Here is a 21,621-nt window from a genome sequence, read left to right as displayed (position 1 = left end):
TCACAATTTTTAAGGTATATGTAATGTTTAAACTGAATAGCATTAAGTAAGAAGAAGACTTGAAAATGTGATATACTGTCATATTTTTTTGGGTAGAGGCAATGCTTAAACTGAATAGCAATAAGAATGTTAAATTCTAATTTTAAAACAGCGCGCGGCGGTTTTAGAAAACAAACCCGGTCTCCCCGCACCACCATTCGCTGAAGGCGGTATCCGTAGCGGAGGCTCCGAACACCATCACTCTCCGCCACGCGTCCCCAGTACGAACACCAAAACCACTTTCCCCGGACGGTAAAGGTCGATTTGTTTTCCCGAGGATGGTGTGCGAACCACGTCGGATCAGCTCAGCGATCTGAGCGCATAATCTCAGCCGTTGACTTCCCGAAGCTGCATACCGCCCGCGTCAAATCAATTTTTGAGTGGAGTGGAAGTTTTTTTCCCGTTGACCGGCGTAGTGGAATTTATGATTTTAATGTGTTTGTCGTAGTTTTTGGTGAGGCTTTTAATATGTTATGGGCATACGTCCAATGTGTTTTAATTTTAGTTATGGGTATGTGTTTAATTTTAGTTATGGGCATACGTCCCATTTTTATATATGTTTTTCATATATCGTTATGTAAGTTAGGTGTTAAGAAGTTTTTTTATGTAATAGAGTGGTGGCTGCGTAGAGTAGTGTAATTTTTTTTGGTGCACAGCAGTGCGTTAATTTAGAATACCACAGGGGATGTAATTTTTTTTGTAAAACTGAAGTTTATGTAAAATCCACAGCAGTGGAAAATCTGTGAGAGCAGCAGAGTTTTTTTTTGGATTCCCTCTTTGCACAGAGGAAGAAATATGTAACAGAGTTTCAGTTTTTTTTAATAGAAATGCTTTGTGACTGTGCTGTCTTCTGAGTTAATTTTTTTTAAAGAGGTTCTCTGCAAAAGATCCTGGACAGAGGAAACAGAGCATTGTCTCTGTGGTGAATATTTTGCTGGTTTTGGTATTTCTCCATTAAAAATACCCAACAGTGGTATCAGAGCAGGCTCAGGCTCTTTAAAGAAGTTAAAGAAGCTGAAGGGAGAAGGTTGTTGCTGCAGCAAAACTTCTCAGGCAGACAGAAGACTCAGACAACGAAGGATTCAGGTATTCTTCAAAAGCATTTCTTTTGTTATTACAGAAGACAATTAGTTGTTTTAAAAAAAATACACAGTCAAGGAATGGCTAGCACAAGCATGGGTATGTTCAACACCCAGCTCCCACAGTTTAATGGGAAGAACTATGACTACTGGTCAATAACCATGAGAGCTTTATTTCCCTCTCAAGATTTATGGGAAATAGTTGAGGAAGGTTTTGAAGAACCAGTAGATGAAACTGAGTTCAATGCATTAACTCAGGGAGAGAGAGATCTCCTGAAGAGCAATAGGAAGAAGGATGCAAAGGCCATTTTATTGTTGCATCTAGCAGTAGACCAGAGTATATTTCCAAGGATAGCAGCAGCTAAAACATCAAATGAAGCATGGCAAACCATCAAGACAGCCTATCAAGGCATGGAGAGAGTGAAGACAGCAAAACTACAATTGCTGAGAAAGGATTTTGAAAACTTGAACATGAAGGAGTCAGACAACATTGAATCATTCTTCACTCATGTGATTGGTGTAATCACACAAATGAGAACTCATGGAGAAACAATTGAAGATAGAAGAATAGTGGAGAAAATATTGAGGGTCTTACCCTCAAGGTTCGATGCCATAGTCACCACCATTGAAGAGACAAAGGATCTCTCAAACTACTCAGTTGATGAGCTACATGCATCACTGATAACTCATGAGCAGAGGTTGAGTAGGAATGAAAACTCATCCCTTGAGCAAGCCTTCAAGACCCAGATGTCCTTTGGAAGAGGAAGAGGTCAAGGAAGAGGAAATCGAAGAGGAAGAGGCAGAAGCCAGAACAGAGGTGGAAGGAACAGCCCATCAAATGCACAAGGAAGAGGCAGCAATCCAAATCAGAACCAAGGTCAAGGCAGCAGCCAACAAAGAGATTAGTATCATGCTCAAGGACAAAGGTATGATAAATCTAATGTTCAATGCTATTATTGCAAAAAGTATGGACATTATGCAAGTGATTGTAGAAAGAAATAGCATGATATGAACAACAGACAAAATGCAAATGTTACAAGAGAAAACAACAGTCAAGAAAATGTCCTGTTAGCTTGTAACATGGCTGAAACACATAGTGAGGACATATGGTTTTTAGACTCAGGTTGCAGCAACCATATGACAGGGAATATAACCCTCTTTTCAGCCTTAAATCAGAATTTGAAATCAGAGGTCACACTAGGAACTGATAGTAAAGTGTCTGTTATGGGAAAAGGGGAGGTAAAAATATTTACAAAACAAGGAGAAAGGAAAACCATAGAAGATGTCTACTATGTCCCCGGAATGAGATGTAACCTATTGAGTGTTGGACAGCTTATCCAAAAGGGTTACAATGTTTACTTTGTAAATGATGTGTGCACCATCATGGACATACCACCCAGCAAAATATGCATTGCTGAAGTGAAGATGACAAGGAACAGGATGTTCCCTCTCCGGATCAGGGCAGACATGAAGAACAAAAGGGAAATGGCAGCAGTCACCCAAGAGGCCTTCCAAAGCGTGCCAAAGGATGAGAACTGGTTATGGCACTTGAGATTCGGGCATCTAAATTTTGGAGGTCTAAACTTATTGAGCAGAAAAGGAATGGTAAGAGGATTAACATTGATAGAGAAGCCAGACAGCCTTTGTGAAGGTTGTATATTGGGCAAACAACATAGAGAGAGTTTTCCATCAGGGAAAAGTATAAGGGCAAAGGCACACTTAGAGATTATCCACTCAGATTTGTGTGGACCAATGCAAGCTCCATCATTAGCTGGCAGCCTATATTTCTTGACATTCATTGATGATTTTACAAGAAAGACTTGGATATATTTCCTCAAGAACAAAAGTGAAGTCTTTGAGAAATTCCAAAACTTCAAAGCACTTGTGGAGAACCAAAGCGGGCTGCATATAAAAGTTTTGAGAACTGATAGAGGAGGTGAGTATATCTCAAATAAATTCCTAAAGTTTTGTAGAGAAAATGGAATACATAAACAGTTCACAACTCGGTACACCCCACAGCAAAATGGAGTTGCTGAAAGGAAGAACAGAACCATCATGGAGATGGCAAGGAGCATGTTGAAGGCAAAGCATTTGCCAAATGAGTATTGGGCTGAAGCTGTACATTGTGCAGTTTATATTTTGAACAGGTGTCCTACAAAAGCAGTCATGAACAAAGTGCCAGAAGAGGCATGGAGTGGGAGAAAGCAAGTAGTCACCCACATGAGAGTTTTTGGGTGTGTGGCCTATGCACACATACCAGATCAGCTAAGGAAGAAGTTGGACAGCAAAGGGGAGAAATGCATCTTCATTGGATACAGTGAGGAATCCAAAGCCTACAGGCTGTACATTCCATCTACCAAGAAGTTCTTTGTCAGCAGGGATGTTCAATTCATTGAGGAGGAAGCTTGGGATGGAAGCATAGAGAAAACAGTGAACATTAAAAGCTGTTTGCCTCATGATGAAGATGAAGAGGAGGTGGCTGAAATGAATCCCCAAACAGCAACACCAACACAAGAACAGCAAGGTACACCATTGAGGATCAATGAGAGTGCTTCTCCAAGCACACCACAAGGAGGAAACTCAAGTGCATCTTCAAGCACTTGCACACCAAGTGAACGAGGTAAGAAGTTTAGAAATCTAAGTGATATTTATGAAGAAGGAATGAATTCCTTATTTGCCTTGTTTTGTCATGTTGATGATCCTATTCATTTTGAAGAAGCTATTAAAGATAGAAAATGGATAGAAGCTATGGATGAGGAGATGAATGCCATAGAGAGAAACAAAACATGGGATTTGGTTGAATTACCAAAAGGCAAAGAAGTCATTGGTGTGAAATGGGTCTACAAGACCAAGAGCAATGCTGAAGGCAAGATTGAAAGGCATAAAGCAAGGCTGGTTGTCAAAGGCTACAAGCAGCAGTATGAGAGAGATTATGAGGAGACTTTCGCACCGGTTGCAAGAATGGAAACCGTGAGAGCAGTGCTGTCCATAGCAGCTCAAAACAAATGGAAAGTCTACCAAATGGATGTGAAATCAGCATTCCTAAATGGAGTGTTAATGGAAGAGGTTTATGTGGAACAGCCTCTCGGATATGAGAAGAAAGGTGAAGAGCACAAAGTGTGCAAATTGAAGAAAGCTCTTTATGCGCTGAAGCAAGCGCCAAGAGCATGGTACAGCAGGATAGATTCATATCTATTGGATAATGAATTTGACAAATGTGAAGGAGAACCCACAGTCTACATCAAGGAAAATGATGGTAAAATTTTAATTGTTGTCTTGTATGTAGATGATGTTATTTTCACTGGAAATGATATGTATCTTATTGAGAATTTTAAATCAGTCATGAAGAATGAATTTGAAATGACTGACATGGGTTTGTTGAGATACTTCTTAGGCATAGAAGTAGATCAAAATGAAAAAGGAATTTTTATCTCTCAAGCAAGATATGTAAATCAAGTTTTGGGCAGATTTAAGATGGAAGAATGCAAGGCAGCAATCACTCCCACAGTGATGGGATTAAAACTCAGCAGAGAGGACAACAACAAGGATTTTGATCCTAGTTTGTATAAAAGCATTGTGGGCAGCCTTATGTATTTAACAGCAACTAGACCTGATTTAATGTATGCTGTTAGTTTGATTTCCAGATTTATGGAGAGGCCAAAGGAGGCACTTTGGCAGGCAGCAAAAAGAATTTTAAGGTATGTCAAAGGCACCAAAATGTTTGGCATATTATATAGTGTCTCAGAAAGTTCAGATTTGGTTGGATACACTGACAGCGATTGGGCTGGAAGTGTAGATGATCGAAAGAGCACTTCCGGTTATGTTTTTAATATGGGTTCAGGAGCCATTTCATGGGCTTCTAAGAAGCAGTCCATTGTAGCATTGTCTACAGCAGAGGCTGAATATGTGGCAGCTACAGCAGCAGCATGTCAAGCAGTGTGGATGAGAAGAATGTTGAGAAGCTTAGGCCAAGAGCAGGCAAAAGCGACAGTGATCTTTTGTGACAATAGCTCAGCTATTGCATTGTCAAAGAATTCAGTGTTTCATAAGAGAACGAAACACATTGATACAAGGTTTCACTACATCAGAGAATTAGTGAACAATGGAGAAATCGTCCTCGAACATTGCAGGACCCAGGAACAGGGTGCAGACATCTTGACAAAGCCACTGGTTCAGAAGAGTTTCGAATTTTTGAGAAAGTGTTTGGGAATGACCGAACGCGCGGCTGTTAAAATTAAAGGGGAGTGTTAAATTCTAATTTTAAAACAGCGCGCGGCGGTTTTAGAAAACAAACCCGGTCTCCCCGCACCACCATTCGTTGAAGGCGGTATCCGTAGCGGAGGCTCTGAACACCATCACTCTCCGCCACGCGTCCCCAGTACGAACACCAAAACCACTTTCCCCGGACGGTAAAGGTCAATTTGTTTTCCCGAGGATGGTGTGCGAACCACGTCGGATCAGCTCAGCGATCTGGGCGCATAATCTCAGCCGTTGACTTCCCGAAGCTGCATACCGCCCGCGTCAAATCAATTTTTGAGTGGAGTGGAAGTTTTTTCCCGTTGACCGCCGTAGTGGAATTTATGATTTTAATGTGTTTGTCGTAGTTTTTGGTGAGGCTTTTAATATGTTATGGGCATACGTCCAATGTGTTTTAATTTTAGTTATGGGCATGTGTTTAATTTTAGTTATGGGCATACGTCCCATTTTTATATATGTTTTTCATATATCGTTATGTAAGTTAGGTGTTAAGAAGTTTTTTTATGTAATAGAGTGGTGGCTGCGTAGAGTAGTGTAATTTTTTTTGGTGCACAGCAGTGCGTTAATTTAGAATACCACAGGGGATGTAATTTTTTTTGTAAAACTGAAGTTTATGTAAAATCCACAACAGTGGAAAATTTGTGAGAGCAGCAGAGTTTTTTTTTGGATTCCCTCTTTGCACAGAGGAAGAAATATGTAACAGAGTTTCAGTTTTTTTTAATAGAAATGCTTTGTGACTGTGCTGTCTTCTGAGTTAATTTTTTTTAAAGAGGTTCTCTGCAAAAGATCCTGGACAGAGGAAACAGAGCATTGTCTCTGTGGTGAATATTTTGCTGGTTTTGGTATTTCTCCATTAAAAATACCCAACAAAGAAAGCTGGAAAATATAATATACAGTGCTGAAAATGACATAAAGACAACGTTTTCTTCGTTTGACAAAAAAGTTGACATCCGCACTACCGACTTGGCTTGTTTTCTCAGCTCCGCTGCAGCTCCTAGAGTCATCTCTTCCGTCGCATAAACCATCCAGAGCTTCGCAGGACCCAATTTATCCTTCTCATAGCAATTGGAAATGGCATACCCCACGCATGCATCCTTGATCCCCCAAACCCATTCTGAAATTGAAATGCTATTGGAAATGGCATACCCAACTCCTGCATCCTTGATCCCCCAAACCCATTCTGAAACTGAAATTGAAATGGAAAAGGAAAATGAGAGATCTCCTAGCCAAACTTGTTATGGCGCTTCTGCTTCTTCTTCTTCCGCCGCTTCTAATTCCAGCAGTAGCAATATCCCCTACGATGTGTTTATTAACCATCGTGGGGAAGTGAAGAAGACCTTTGCTAGCCACCTCTACCATGGGCTTCTTTCACGTGGATTAAAACCCTTTTTAGACCAACAGGAATTGCAAGAGGGACTCCCTTTTCCCTCCCAGTTAGCAAGCGCTATTCGAAGCGCCTCGGTCCACGTGGCTATCTTTTCTCCCAAATATGCAGAGTCACGATGGTGTTTAGATGAGCTAATCCTGATGCGGGACTCTGGATCTCTGATTATTCCGGTATTTTATCACGTCAAGCCTTCAGAGCTTAGGTGGACAGATGAAAACAAAAATGGAGTCTATGCTCGCGCCCTCGCCGAACTCGAGAAGAAGTCACGATATGACCGCACCACTATTCAGAACTGGAGAGATGCTCTTGCCAGTGTTGCAGACAGAAGTGGGTTTGAGCTGGATGGTCAGTTTTTTAACGGGTGAGACCTCCCAGTCCCTCTTTATGTATACAATCTATAACTGTATATGTATATGATGCTTTTCCCTCTGGTTTCAATTATTTATTTATTTGATATTGGTGAAGCTTTAACCTTTGGTTTCAATTATTTATTTATTTTATAATGGTTTTTCTAGTGACGAGGGGTACATGTTAGTGAAGATCGTTGAACGTGTGGGTAAAATTATTAGAAAACCAGGGTTGTATGTGGCCAAATATCCCACTGGTTTAAATGACAAAGTCACAGATTTTGAAGCTACAGTTTTGAAGCAACAGCAGGCTGGAAAAATCCAGGTTGCGGGCATAGTCGGCCTTGGTGGAATGGGGAAGACAACGTTGGCTCTAGAACTCTTCAATAGGAAGCGTTCGAAGTACTCTGCATCTTACTTTTTATCAGATGTAAGAGAAAATGCTAATAAAAGTTCACTACACTCGTTGCAGAGGGTACTTTTGAAAGGCTTGAGCGTCAATGAATTAGATCTGCATATAAATAACATTTATGAAGGCATAGGGATGTTTGAAAGGCATCTTAAATCTGCTCATGTCTTGTTAATTTTAGATGACATAGATCATGAGGATCAGCTAGAGGCACTTTTACCAGTTAAAGATGTGTTCCATAAGAATAGCTTAATTTTGATTACATCTAGGGACAGAGATCTCCTTACAAGGTCGGGATTGGAACAATCATGCATTTATAAGTTATCAGGCCTTACTGGACAACATTCGCAAGAGCTCTTTTGCTCATATGCCTTCTGTCAGGCCTACCCACTCCACGGATTTGAAGATCTGGTACACAAGTTTCTAAAAATATGTGAGGGATTACCCTTATCTTTAAAAGTATTTGGGGCACTTCTCTTTGGGAAAAAAAACAGATCTGATTGGGAGGCCATACTTTACCAGTTAAAAGTTCCAACTGATATACAGAATAGATTAAAAATTAGTTATGATTCATTGAGTGAAGAGGAACAACAAATCTTTTTAGATATTGCCTGTTTTTTCATTGGAGAAAATAAGAGTAGTGGCATAACAGTGTGGGACAGATCGGGCTGGAAAGGATTGCTGGGGTTTAAAAATTTAGAGGGCAAATGCCTTGTGGAAGTAGACGATGAAAATGTTATACATATGCATGATCATCTCCGAGATATGGGAAGAGACATTGCAGAGGATAAATTGCCGCGTAGGCTTTGGCGTCCCACCGGAAACATTGATGATTGGCTGCACAAGAAAACATCTGTAAGTACTCAATCACTGAAACTTTTAAAAAAGTTGCATACTCCATATAAATCTGTATACAGTTTTTAACCTTCAAAATATTTAAATTTAACCCAAGCAAGCTGTGTATAGTTTCTTAATCCTCCATCCGAGTGGACAGGTTATAACCGAAGTACGCGGAATTAGGATGCTTCATGAAGGGCATAAGACCATACATGTGGGGAGGAGCTCACAAAAGTTGTCATGGTATCAAAGGAGAATTCACCAGCGGATGGGCGAATCCATAATGAAGCTTTGCAATCGACTGAACAATACACGTTATCGTTCTCTTGGTATTGGTGTCACGAATTTGCAACTTGTTGAAACTGAAGGACATATCTTGAAGCGCATTTTGAGCGTGCACTCGCCAAATCTCATATGGCTTTCTTGGCGTGATTGTCCTTACACTTACCTACCTTCCTGGATTCCGATCAAAAATTTAAGGGTGTTGAAGGTGGAAGGCGGAGTATTGGAAACATTGTGGCAAAGCAAATCACAGGTAAATTTATACTTCTTGAGTTAAGGTCTGTGTTTTATATATATATATATATATATATATATATTAATTTCAAAGATGTATCCAATGGTTAGGTAAGACGTTTGGTCTTATGTTTCATGATCTGATCTTACACAAAACTATATATGCTTGAAAATTGCTCCGAACACAATTTCTTCCATTATTTGAAAAAACTATTAATAGTGGTGCCCAGATTTTCCAATGAATTCAATCGGTTTTAGTGTGTATATATCTTCTTTCTTTTTTCATAGTGTATATATCTCTTTCTTACAGTCGAAACACTTGGTCTTCCAGGCACCTATGCAGTTGCAGGAATTAGAGATTAATGCGGACTCGCTGTGGAGAATTCCAAAGACAATAGGGAAACTGAACCACCTCGAGCGGCTCGTCATCTTTTCTTCCTTTCTCCCTAAATTGCCAGAGGAAGTCGCTCATCTGGAGTCATTGAGGACATTGGTGTGTAAAGCGGGCTCAATGATATCGTTACCAGAGTCGCTTGGTAAATTGAGGAACCTCCACCACATAGACCTTTCTCAATGCTATCAATTAGAGAGGCTTCCAGATTCTTTGAGTAGGTTGACAAATCTCCACCACATGAACCTCTCTTGGTGTCAGAAATTAGAGAGGCTCCCAGATTCCTTATGTAGCTTGGGAAATCTCCACCACATGGATCTGTCTCGGTGCTATCAGTTGGAGAGGCTGCCAGATTCGTTGGGTAGCTTGACGAATCTCCACCACATAGACCTGTCTGAGTGTTATGTATTGGAGAGGCTGCCAGATTCTTTGGGTGACTTGACAAATCTCCATCACATGGACCTGTCGGGTTGCTATGAGTTGGAGAGGCTGCCAAATTCTTTCTGTGGCTTGACGAATCTTCACCACTTAGACCTGTTTGGGTGTCGTAGATTAGAGAAGCTGCCAGATTCCTTGGGTAACTTGATGAATCTCTACTACATGGACCTGTCTGGATGCGAAAAATTGGAGAGGCTACCAGATTCTTTCGGTAGCTTGATTAACCTCCACCATATGGACCTGTCTGGCTGCGAAAAATTGGAGAGGCTGCCAGAGTCCTTGGGTAACTTGACAAACCTCCGCCACATGGACCTGTCTCGGTGCAAGAATTTGGAGAGGCTGCCAAATTCTTTTGGGAGTTCAAGTAACCTAAAACATCTTGATCTTTCAGGTTGTTCTAATTTAACCATCTCAAGCGATATACTAGGAAATATAAGAACGCTTGAGCATGTAGATCTTTCTCGCTGTGAAAAAATTGAAGAATGGCCCTCGCAATTGGCACATCAAAGGTGCTTGAAAGTACTAAAATTGACTGGCACAAATTTCAAAGAATTGCCCAATTTTAAAACATTGGTGTCCTTGAAGTCGTTGTATGCATCCGATTGCGTGAAGTTAAGGAGCTTGGGGGATTTGGCAGAGCTAACAAAGCTGAGTGAACTCTATGTTGAGGGATGCCTTGAGCTAGAAAGGTTGGAAGGAATTGAAAATTGTGTATCGTTAAAGAAACTTTATGCCAGGAGGTGTCCCAAATTGCAGTGGGGTGAGGGAGGAGTAAGGAGTCTGCGCCAAAATGGTGTAAAAGTTCGTGTCACCAGTACACACTAAATTGAAGTACAGTCCAAATTGTAGTACAGATTAAAATCGCTAAGAGTAAAATAAGTTTTATGGGTATTATGAACGATAGCCACATGGTGTCATGCCACTGTTGTTGTATAGATGAATTTTGTTGCATGTGGGTTTAGTTTGTTAATCGAAATGATAAGTTATTCATGTCAAAAGCTAAGCTATTGGAAAATTTAACCACGGAAATGGGTAATATCAAAAAGAAATTAGGATTGAAGATCTCCTAACGGGGGCTGTAGGCTACTATAACACTTCTCTGGAACATCAAAACGGAATTCAAAAAACGGTTTTGCACTTGAAATTCCATGAGTGTGGGATAAGAAGCAATGGAAATTCAACGCTTACCATTCATATATACCACTCTATACGCATTGACTGCATCAAACCTGGATACCTAGATGGAAGGTGTACTCGTTCCCTGAAAGCAGAGGAGATCAGTGATACTCATTCAATACTTAAGGTTGTTTTCAGGGGTATAAAAATAAGAATGGTTTAAGAAACCATTATAATATTTTTTGTAAGGACGAAAAAGCATGATTGTATTTATATAAGAAATATAAACAAAGCATATATAGACAGTCACATGAGATTAATATAAGTCTCGTATAGGTCTGGTGAGACAAAATACACCATCACAAAAACCATCACAACAAAAAACCATACTGTCAACCATCATCAAAGTCTTCATAAACAGCCATACTGTCAAGCATCATCAAAGCACACAAAAGAAACCATTATAATATTGATGGAATGTAAAGGAAATATATGGTTTAAGAAACCATTATTATGAAAAATGAATGCAATGAGATCTGTGGTTTGAAATATCATTATAATATTGATTATCATAATGATACAGGGACTTGCAACCAAGGCTATTTTTGAGATTAGCAAAAACATAGAAGTAGTGAGAGGAAAATAATATATAAGACAAAGCATTATATATGCTAGGCGTATACAACCTACACTTGTTGCTTCATATATATACATAAAAAAAACTCCTTCAAATGTATCGCAACTTTTACTTTTTACGAAAGTTTGCTGCGAAGACAAACCATCATAAATCGTGTGAGGACGAGTCGAGACAAGAGACATGAAAGACAACATGGTAACATATACTGATTTAGAAAAAAAACAAAGCACTCTGAGAAAGTAATAAAAGTTGAGATGAACGAGTTGTTAACAGAGAGTTTCTAGCTAAAAGAGAGTGGACAGTCACAAATTTGAGGAAAAGTTAAAATAAAAAAACATAGTAACGGTACAGTTTGTCGTGAGAATACATTGTAGTGAATATTGTAGAGTTTGTGGTGAGAATCTGTTTGGAAACATCTTTAATTTGATTGGGTAAACATGCAGCACCCAACTGTTTTCGTGGCCCCAGCATGAAATTGATTTTAGGTTGAGAGCTCACATCAACCTTTTTGTAAGTGTGATTTGGATCACGTTATTGTGTGTACGTTTAATTTCAGGCCATTTAAATCCTACAGAAATATCACAGACGCACAGCAATTAAAGATTCGTCTTCATCGATTACATCCAAGTGATGTAAAATCATCATGAAAGTGTTTTTCTTTATTTCTTTTGACAACAGAATCTTTGAGTCGCTTGCAGCGTTAGCCAGCCCTGTCTGTTGAAATCTAATTTCAACGCAGACCAAGAAAAACCGTGAACCAAGCCAGAAACCGTTCACCGGATTTTCTCGGAGCTATTTGCCGACGAAGGAATAATCCGGGAAGGAGCTCCGAGAAAATATGGAGCTGACGCGTGGTTGACCCCTGACGTAACGCAACGTAAGAATCTCGGAGGTTAACTTTCAGCACTTGTTGGTCTTCCGATATTGTTCTCCACCGTTGGATGTGCTCTCGTGTTTTCCGCCGTTGATCACCTGGAGCTGCATACGAACCTGCATTAAATTAAAACCATTGCGTGGAGTGTTTGATTTTTGGTTGACCGCCGTGGAAGAATAGTCCTGAAATTTAACGCTGCTACATAGTTTTATACATAGTTTTAGGTGGATATCATAAATATGGTTATGGGCACATTTTAACATATATTTTTTATATACTTTTTATACGGCATGTATTAAAACCAAAATCGTATGTAATAAGTTAGCTTTTTCTTGTGTTGACTTTTTTTTTATTATGTATGGCACACGGGAGAAAATATGAAAGGTGTATTCACAGCAGTGAAAAATGTTGATGGTGCGGTAAAAGAAGAAGAAGAACCAGAGGATGTATGCACAGCAGTGCACGAATACATTCAGTAATGTTTTGTGAAGTTTTTTTTTAAGTAGCGAAAACCATGTGTGGTTTTGCACGAAGTAAGTTTTTGTAAGTTTGTGTAAGTTCTGTTTTTACAGCAGTATGTAAAATTGTTTTACACCAGTGAATGTGAATGGAGGTTTTACAGCAGTAAATGTTAATGGGAATTTTTCCAGTAGTGTAAATTCTCATATGGAGACACAGTGAATTTTTTTTTGTTTTAATGAATAGAAATATTTTATGGTGAAATCCTTTGTTCCTCAGTGAAAATTTTTTTAAGTCTTCTGTGTGCACAAAAGATCCTGGAGCAAAAGAAACAGAGCATTGCCTCTGTGTGTTTGAATATTTGGTTTTTGGTATTTTCCCCCATTTTAAAAAAAATACCCAACAGTGGTATCAGAGCAGGCTTAGGCTCTTTGAAGGAGACAAAGAAGCTGAAGGGAGAAGGTTGTTGCTGCAGCAAAACTTCTCAGGCAGACAGAAAACTCAGACAACAAAGGATTCAGGTATTCTTCATAGCTATCTTGTTTGTTATTGAAGAGACAGTCAGTGTTTTAAATACACAGTCAAGGAATGGCCAGCACAAGCACTGGTATGGGTTTGTTTAACACCCAGCTCCCACAGTTTAATGGGAAGAACTATGACTACTGGTCAATAACTATGACAGCCCTGCTTGCTTCCCAAGATTTATGGGAAATAGTTGAAGAAGGTTTTGAAGAACCAGCAGATGAAACTGAGTTCAATGCATTAACTCAGGGAGAGAAGGATCTGTTGAAGAACAATAGGAAGAAGGACTCAAAAGCCCGTGTGTTGTTGTATCTAGCAGTAGACCAGAGTATGTTTCCAAGGTTAGCAGCAGCTAAGACAGCCAATGAAGCATGGCAAACCCTTAAGACAGCCTATCAAGGCATGGAGAGAGTGAAGACAGCAAAACTACAATTGCTGAGAAAGGATTTTGAGAACTTGAACATGAAGGAGTCAGATAACATTGACTCATTCTTCACTCATGTGATTGGTGTAATCACACAAATGAGAACTCATGGAGAAACCATTGAAGACAGAAGAATTGTGGAGAAAATATTGAGGGTCTTACCCTCAAGGTTTGATGCCATAGTCACCACCATCGAAGAGACAAAGGATCTCTCAAGCTATTCAGTTGATGAGCTACATGCATCACTGATAACACATGAGCAGAGGTTGAGTAGGAATGAAAACTCATCTTTTGAGCAAGCCTTCAAGACCCAGATGTCCTTTGGAAGAGGCAGAGGTCAAGGCAGAGGAAACAAAAGAGGAAGAGGCAGAAGCCAGAACAGAGGTGGAAGGAACAGCCCATCAAATCCACAAGGAAGAGGTAGCAATACAAATCAGAACCAAGGTCAAGGCAGCAGCCAACAAGGAGGACAACATCAAGCTCAAGGACAAAGGTATGATAAATCTAATGTTCAATGCTATTATTGCAAAAAGTATGGACATTATGCTAGTGATTGTAGAAAGAAACAACATGATATGAACAACAGACAAAATGCAAATGTTACAAGAGAAAACAGCAGTCAAGAAAATGTCCTGTTAGCCTGTAACATGGCTGAAACACATAGTGAGGACATATGGTTTTTAGACTCAGGTTGCAGCAACCATATGACCGGAAACATAGCCTTCTTTTCTGCCCTAGATAAAAATGTGAAATCAGAAGTCACACTAGGAACTGATAGTAAAGTGTCTGTTATGGGAAGAGGAGAAATAAAAATACTTTCAAAGCAAGGAGAAAGGAAAACCATAGCAGATGTATACTATGTCCCCGGAATGAGATGTAATCTCTTGAGTATTGGACAGCTTGTCCATAAGGGCTACAATGTTTTCTTTAAAAATGATGTGTGCACCATCATGGATATACCACCCAGCAAAAGATGCATTGCTGAAGTGAAGATGACAAGGAACAGGATGTTCCCTCTCCGGATCAGGGCAGACATGAAGAACAAAAGGGAAATGGCAGCAGTCACCGAAGAGGCCTTCCAAAGCGTGCCAAAGGATGAGAACTGGTTATGGCACTTGAGATTTGGGCATCTAAATTTTGGAGGTCTAAACTTATTGAGCAGAAAAGGAATGGTAAGAGGATTACCATTGATAGAGAAACCGGACAGCCTATGTGAAGGCTGCATTTTGGGAAAACAACATAGAGAAAGTTTTCCATCAGGGAAGAGCATAAGGGCAAAAGCACCCTTAGAGCTTATCCACTCAGATTTGTGTGGACCAATGCAAGCTCCATCATTAGCTGGCAGCCTATATTTCCTAACATTCATTGATGACTTTACAAGAAAGACTTGGATATATTTCCTCAAGAACAAAAGTGAAGTGTTTGAGAAATTCCAAAACTTCAAGGCATTTGTTGAAAACCAAAGCAGGCTGCATATTAAAGTTTTGAGAACTGATAGAGGAGGTGAGTATATCTCCAAGGAATTCCTAAGATTTTGTAGAGAAAATGGAATTCATAAACAGTTTACAACTCGGTACACCCCACAGCAAAATGGAGTTGCTGAAAGGAAGAACAGGACCATCATGGATATGGCAAGGAGCATGTTGAAGGCAAAGCATTTGCCAAATGAGTATTGGGCTGAAGCTGTACATTGTGCAGTTTATATATTGAACAGGTGTCCTACAAAAGCAGTCATGAACAAAGTGCCAAAAGAGGCATGGAGTGGGAGAAAGCAAGGAGTCACCCACATGAGAGTTTTTGGGTGTGTGGGCTATGCACACATACCAGATCAGCTAAGGAGGAAGTTGGACATCAAAGGGGAGAAATGCATCTTCATTGGATACAGTGATGAATCCAAAGCCTACAGGCTGTACATTCCATCTACCAAGAAGTTCTTTGTCAGCAGGGATGTTCAATTCATTGAAGAGGAAGCTTGGGATGGAAGCATAGAGAAGACAGTTAATGTTAAACACTGTTTGTCTCATGATGAAGATGAAGAGGAGGTGGCTGAAATGAATCCCCAAACAGCAGCACCAACACAAGGACAGCAAGGAACACCATTGAGGATCAATGAGAGTGCTTCTCCAAGCACACCACAAGGAGGAAATTCAAGTGCATCTTCAAGCACTTGCACACCAAGTGAACGAGGTAAGAAGTTTAGAAATCTAAGTGAAATTTATGAAGAAGGAATGAATTCCTTATTTGCCTTGTATTGTCATGTTGATGATCCTATTCATTTTGAAGAAGCTATTAAAGATAAGAAATGGATAGAAGCTATGGATGAGGAAATTAATGCCATAGAGAGAAACAAAACATGGGATTTGGTTGAGTTACCAAAAGGCAAAGAAGTCATTGGTGTAAAATGGGTCTATAAGACCAAGAGCAATGCTGAAGGCAAGATAGAAAGGCACAAGGCAAGGCTGGTTGTCAAAGGGTACAAGCAGCAGTATGGGAGAGATTATGAGGAGACTTTCGCCCCGGTTGCAAGAATGGAAACCGTGAGAGCAGTGCTGTCCATAGCAGCACAAAACAAATGGAAAGTCTACCAAATGGATGTGAAATCAGCATTCCTAAATGGAGTGTTAATGGAAGAGGTCTATGTGGAACAACCTCTCGGATATGAGAAGAACGGTGAAGAGCACAAAGTGTGCAAATTGAAGAAAGCTCTTTATGGGCTGAAGCAAGCGCCAAGAGCATGGTACAGCAGGATAGATTCATATCTATTGGATAATGAATTTGACAAATGTGAAGGAGAACCCACAGTCTACATCAAGGAAAAGGATGGTAAGATTTTAATTGTTGTTTTGTATGTTGATGATGTGATTTTCACAGGTAATGATGATCAGCTCATTAAGAATTTTAAATCAGTCATGAAGGATGAATTTGAAATGACTGACATGGGTTTCTTGAGATACTTCTTAGGCATAGAAGTAGATCAAAATGAAAAAGGAATTTTTATATCTCAAGCAAGATATGTAAATCAAATTTTGAGCAGATTTAAGATGGAAGAATGCAAGGCAGCAATCACTCCCACAGTGATGGGATTAAAGCTCAGCAGAGAGGACAGCAGCAAGGATTTTGATCCTAGTTTGTACAAGAGTATTGTAGGCAGCCTCATGTACTTAACAGCTACTAGGCCTGATTTAATGTATGCTGTTAGTTTAATTTCCAGGTTCATGGAGAGGCCGAAGGAGGCACATTGGCAGGCAGCAAAGAGAATTTTGAGGTATGTCAAAGGTACCAAAATGTTTGGAATTTTATATCATGCCTCAGAACATTCAGATTTGGTTGGATACACAGATAGCGATTGGGCTGGAAGTGTAGATGATCGGAAGAGCACTTCCGGTTATGTTTTTCATATGGGTTCAGGAGTCATTTCATGGGCTTCTAAGAAGCAGTCCATTGTAGCATTGTCTACAGCAGAGGCTGAATATGTGGCAGCTACAGCAGCAGCATGTCAAGCAGTGTGGATGAGAAGAATGTTGAGAAGCTTAGGCCAAGAGCAGGCAAAAGCGACAGTGATTTTTTGTGACAATAGCTCAGCTATTGCTTTGTCAAAGAATTCAGTGTTTCATAAGAGAACGAAACACATTGATACAAGGTTTCACTACATCAGAGAATTGGTGAACAATGGAGAAATTGTCTTGGAACATTGCAGGACTCAAGAACAGGTTGCGGACATCTTGACAAAGCCGCTGGATCAGAAGAGCTTTGAATTTTTGAGAAAGTGTCTGGGTATGACTGAATGCCCAGCTGTTGAAATTAAAGGGGAGTGTTGAAATCTAATTTCAACGCAGACCAAGAAAAACCGTGAACCAAGCCAGAAACCGTTCACCGGATTTTCTCGGAGCTATTTGCCGACGAAGGAATAATCCGGGAAGGAGCTCCGAGAAAATATGGAGCTGACGCGTGGTTGACCCCTGACGTAACGCAACGTAAGAATCTCGGAGGTTAACTTTCAGCACTTGTTGGTCTTCCGATATTGTTCTCCACCGTTGGATGTGCTCTCGTGTTTTCCGCCGTTGATCACCTGGAGCTGCATACGAACCTGCATTAAATTAAAACCATTGCGTGGAGTGTTTGATTTTTGGTTGACCGCCGTGGAAGAATAGTCCTGAAATTTAATGCTGCTACATAGTTTTAGGTGGATATCATAAATATGGTTATGGGCACATTTTAACATATATTTTTTATATACTTTTTATACGGCATGTATTAAAACCAAAATCGTATGTAATAAGTTAGCTTTTTCTTGTGTTGACTTTTTTTTTATTATGTATGGCACACGGGAGAAAATATGAAAGGTGTATTCACAGCAGTGAAAAATGTTGATGGTGCGGTAAAAGAAGAAGAAGAACCAGAGGATGTATGCACAGCAGTGCACGAATACATTCAGTAATGTTTTGTGAAGTTTTTTTTAAGTAGCGAAAACCATGTGTGGTTTTGCACGAAGTAAGTTTTTGTAAGTTTGTGTAAGTTCTGTTTTTACAGCAGTATGTAAAATTGTTTTACACCAGTGAATGTGAATGGAGGTTTTACAGCAGTAAATGTTAATGGGAATTTTTCCAGCAGTGTAAATTCTCATATGGAGACACAGTGAATTTTTTTTTGTTTTAATGAATAGAAATATTTTATGGTGAAATCCTCTGTTCCTCAGTGAAATTTTTTTTAAGTCTTCTGTGTGCACAAAAGATCCTGGAGCAAAAGAAACAGAGCATTGCCTCTGTGTGTTTGAATATTTGGTTTTTGGTATTTTCCCCATCAAAAATACCCAACACTGTCTTCGAATCTTGTTACGTTGTTTCTCCTTTGACACGAATTTAAATACCATTGATATGCAACGGACCAATGGAAGTTTCCCCCACAAATTGGCTTTTCCTATTCGTTTGATGTAGTTAGAAATATGTGACAGATACAAGAGGTTTTCTCGGAACTCTTAAATATAAAATCCTCATTTTAAGATAGCATTTAAAATCTTCATTTTATGATAGCATTTAGTAGGATGCTATTTCTTCATGTACCACTTTTTCTTGGAGCTCTTATGATAACATTTAAAATTTCCAGCTTTTTTTTTCTAATAGTATTTAGTAGAATGTTATTATTTTGTAGTTTGATATGATAAGGCAATAGGTAATTGTGTTGACCTTAATTACTTCGGTTAAACATGTTTTATATGTTTTGATGTATTAAAATTTAATTATATAACATTTTTTAATATAAAAATTAGTATTTGAACATTTTATTGTAAAATACATTGGAAATGGTGATTTTGCAATCATTACTTTTTATTAATATAATGTTTTTCATTATTATATATATATATATATATATATATATATATATCATTTTTTTGGGTTAAAATCTAAATTTAAATTTTAGTAAAATAAAACATATGCATTTTTATAAACTAAATAATAAATTAATGTTATAATTATGTTTAAGGAATTTAGACTTCTGTGATCCATAACATTGTTTAGATAATCTTCAGCAAAATCACATAACCAATCTTTTGTCGACGCGTTTCGAACCAACCAGTGTGGTTCATCGTCAGGACAAGTTGAAGAACCAATCCGGCTAAGCTGAATAAATAGAGTGTGCAGAGACTCCAACGGCTATATTGCCAACTGCTAATTTTGACCTAAGGATCCTAGTCAAACCACTAACATTACTATAAATAGCTACAACAGGTAAATTTGTTAATTTATATCTGAAATTAAAATCGATTTGATATTTTTTAGTATATAATATAATATCATATTTACTATAATGGTCATATGTCTATAATTATTATTATTCTAATATAATTTAAATATTATGTCATTCTTAAATTTAGTTATATTAGGTAATTACTCTTTAAAATATACTATTCTACATTATATAATGGTCCATTCGAATAATATAAGTTTATTAATAAATCTATATTTACTAAAAAAATTCCTAATTCCAATATTAATAAAAACAAACAAATAAAATCCTTATTACATTATTATTATTCTTAGACTAATATATATGAACATTATTAAATATAAAATTAGTTATATATTTATATTTAATACATATTAAATAAATAATATACAAACAAATTATATTGAATTTATATTATATATAACAAATATATTAATTTTATATAAAATATATTAAACTTATATTATATATAACAAATAAATTTATATTTAAATTAATGATTTATATTCATAATCGCTCTACATTCAAAAATATGTTATTCCAATTATTCAAGTTAATCATGTCATTAGGTAAATATAATATTACTTATAAGGATTAAAATGGTTATTTAGACAATAATTAAAGGGAATTACAATTCTAACGATATAGAAGGGGAAGGAAGAGGCTAGGAAGACAAGGCTGGGACCCAGCAACTGCTAATCCTCCAGCCATCATCCCTATTAAGATTGTTCGGCCTTTTCTCAATCTCCAGGGCCTCTCTAAATTTGCGATGGTGAAACTGCGCAACTTTGGCAATGACTAGAGCCTCCTCTATACATACATGATGCATAGTCTTCTCTGCATGCTCAGCCAGGGCTGAGGACTTGGTCCTACCATGTCTTAAGTCAGCCGAATGCTCGCTAATTCGCTGCTTGATAGAGCGACCAGTCTCACCAATATAAGGGGTCCTACAGGAACAAGGAATGCAAGGAAAATTTTAAGGATAGAAAATTTTCTTGAAGTTTAGAAACATTGGCGAATCTCACTAATCCCTAATATGCAAACTATAAAATGTTTATTGATATAAATGTAAAATTATTCAAATTTATAATGGTTTTATATATAACCTCTATATAATGTTGGCGATTTTTAAGGTAAAATAATTTTGTATTCTAAATTTTGGGCGAATCGTCTTTTATAAAATTGGAAATTAGCGAATCTTTTTTGTGGAAAAATCATGGAAAATTAGCCCACTGGGCGAACATTAGCCCCTAAAATTTTCCATGAAGGAATGACATAGACTCCCTTCATGTCCTTAGGGTCAATCGGGTCTTTCACCGACCTGAGGGAGCCACGGATAGTGTTGAGAGGTCTAAAAGTGGCGGGCACATCGTACTTCCTCAGAATCCTCGGAATCGTGTCCGTGGTTCCCTGGATGTAAGGAAGGTTCACACCCAAGATATGATTTTTAGGAACCCTCCGGATTGAGGGCTCCTTCCTAGCCCTGAGGAAGGCTTTTTGACCGAGGTGCCTATTGTAACCATTCTTCTCAAAAACATCAAGGAGATGAGCCTTCTCCATTTCCAGGCTCTCCTCATCCGAAATTCTTACAGCACGGGTGGCAAGCGTGCTAAGAACCCCTAACTTCTGAGCGGGGAAATGATGCGAAGAAGCATGCAAGAATTGCTCAGTATGCGTCTTCTTTCTAAAAACCTGATGAGAAAAGGAACCATCCACCTTCTTAGAGATGAGAACGTCCAAGAACGGAAGACAACCATTATCTTCTTTTTCCATCGTGAATTGGATGGAAAAAGAATGGTTATAATTACAATTATAATTATGTTTTCAAATATAAATTAAAATTTTAAAAATAAAATCTATGTATTTTTATAAGTTAATAATTATCCTAAAAGAATTTTTTATTGAATATTTTAATTCAAATTTCAAAAAATAAAATATATAATTTTTTACTTGGATAGACAACCTTGACTTGGAGGACTAATATAGTTCAAATGTAAAGGTAAGCATAACATATTATAGTTTTTTAAATCTATGTTTGCATAAGCATTGAAATTAAGGCCTACTCTTTAATTGCACACGAGGTACCTTTTGAGTTGAGATCTATCGCTATAAGGTTATACGAGAATGTAATTGCCAAGTTAAAGAGCAATGAGGGGTGGTCGAAA

The 21,621-nt window shown here is 38.4% G+C and overlaps 2 protein-coding genes across 2 annotated transcripts; both read left to right on the top strand.

Annotated features, from left to right (window-relative positions):
* The first annotated feature begins 6,446 nt into the window (after window positions 1-6,446).
* Window positions 6,447-7,708, top strand: LOC149199654 (disease resistance protein Roq1-like). The gene is made up of 3 exons (XM_089400641.1): window positions 6,447-7,123; window positions 7,278-7,539; window positions 7,700-7,708. The coding sequence occupies exons 1-3, from the start codon at window positions 6,447-6,449 to the stop codon at window positions 7,706-7,708; spliced, it is 948 nt and encodes a 315-aa protein (XP_089256767.1).
* Window positions 7,709-7,757: 49 nt separating this feature from the next.
* LOC149199653 (uncharacterized) lies at window positions 7,758-10,600 on the top strand. The gene is made up of 3 exons (XM_089399432.1): window positions 7,758-8,373; window positions 8,513-8,890; window positions 9,203-10,600. The coding sequence occupies exons 1-3, from the start codon at window positions 8,263-8,265 to the stop codon at window positions 10,523-10,525; spliced, it is 1,812 nt and encodes a 603-aa protein (XP_089255558.1). The 5' UTR covers window positions 7,758-8,262; the 3' UTR covers window positions 10,526-10,600.
* Window positions 10,601-21,621: the final 11,021 nt, after the last annotated feature.

This window comes from Pinus tabuliformis, chromosome 2_1 (assembly GCF_031772625.1).
Source record: "Pinus tabuliformis cultivar Carrire ecotype Pingquan chromosome 2_1, CPIR1, whole genome shotgun sequence".
Lineage (NCBI taxonomy): Eukaryota > Viridiplantae > Streptophyta > Pinopsida > Pinales > Pinaceae > Pinus > Pinus tabuliformis.
The sequence above is the reverse complement of the archived record's forward strand: the minus strand, read 5'-3'. Positions and strand labels throughout refer to the sequence as shown.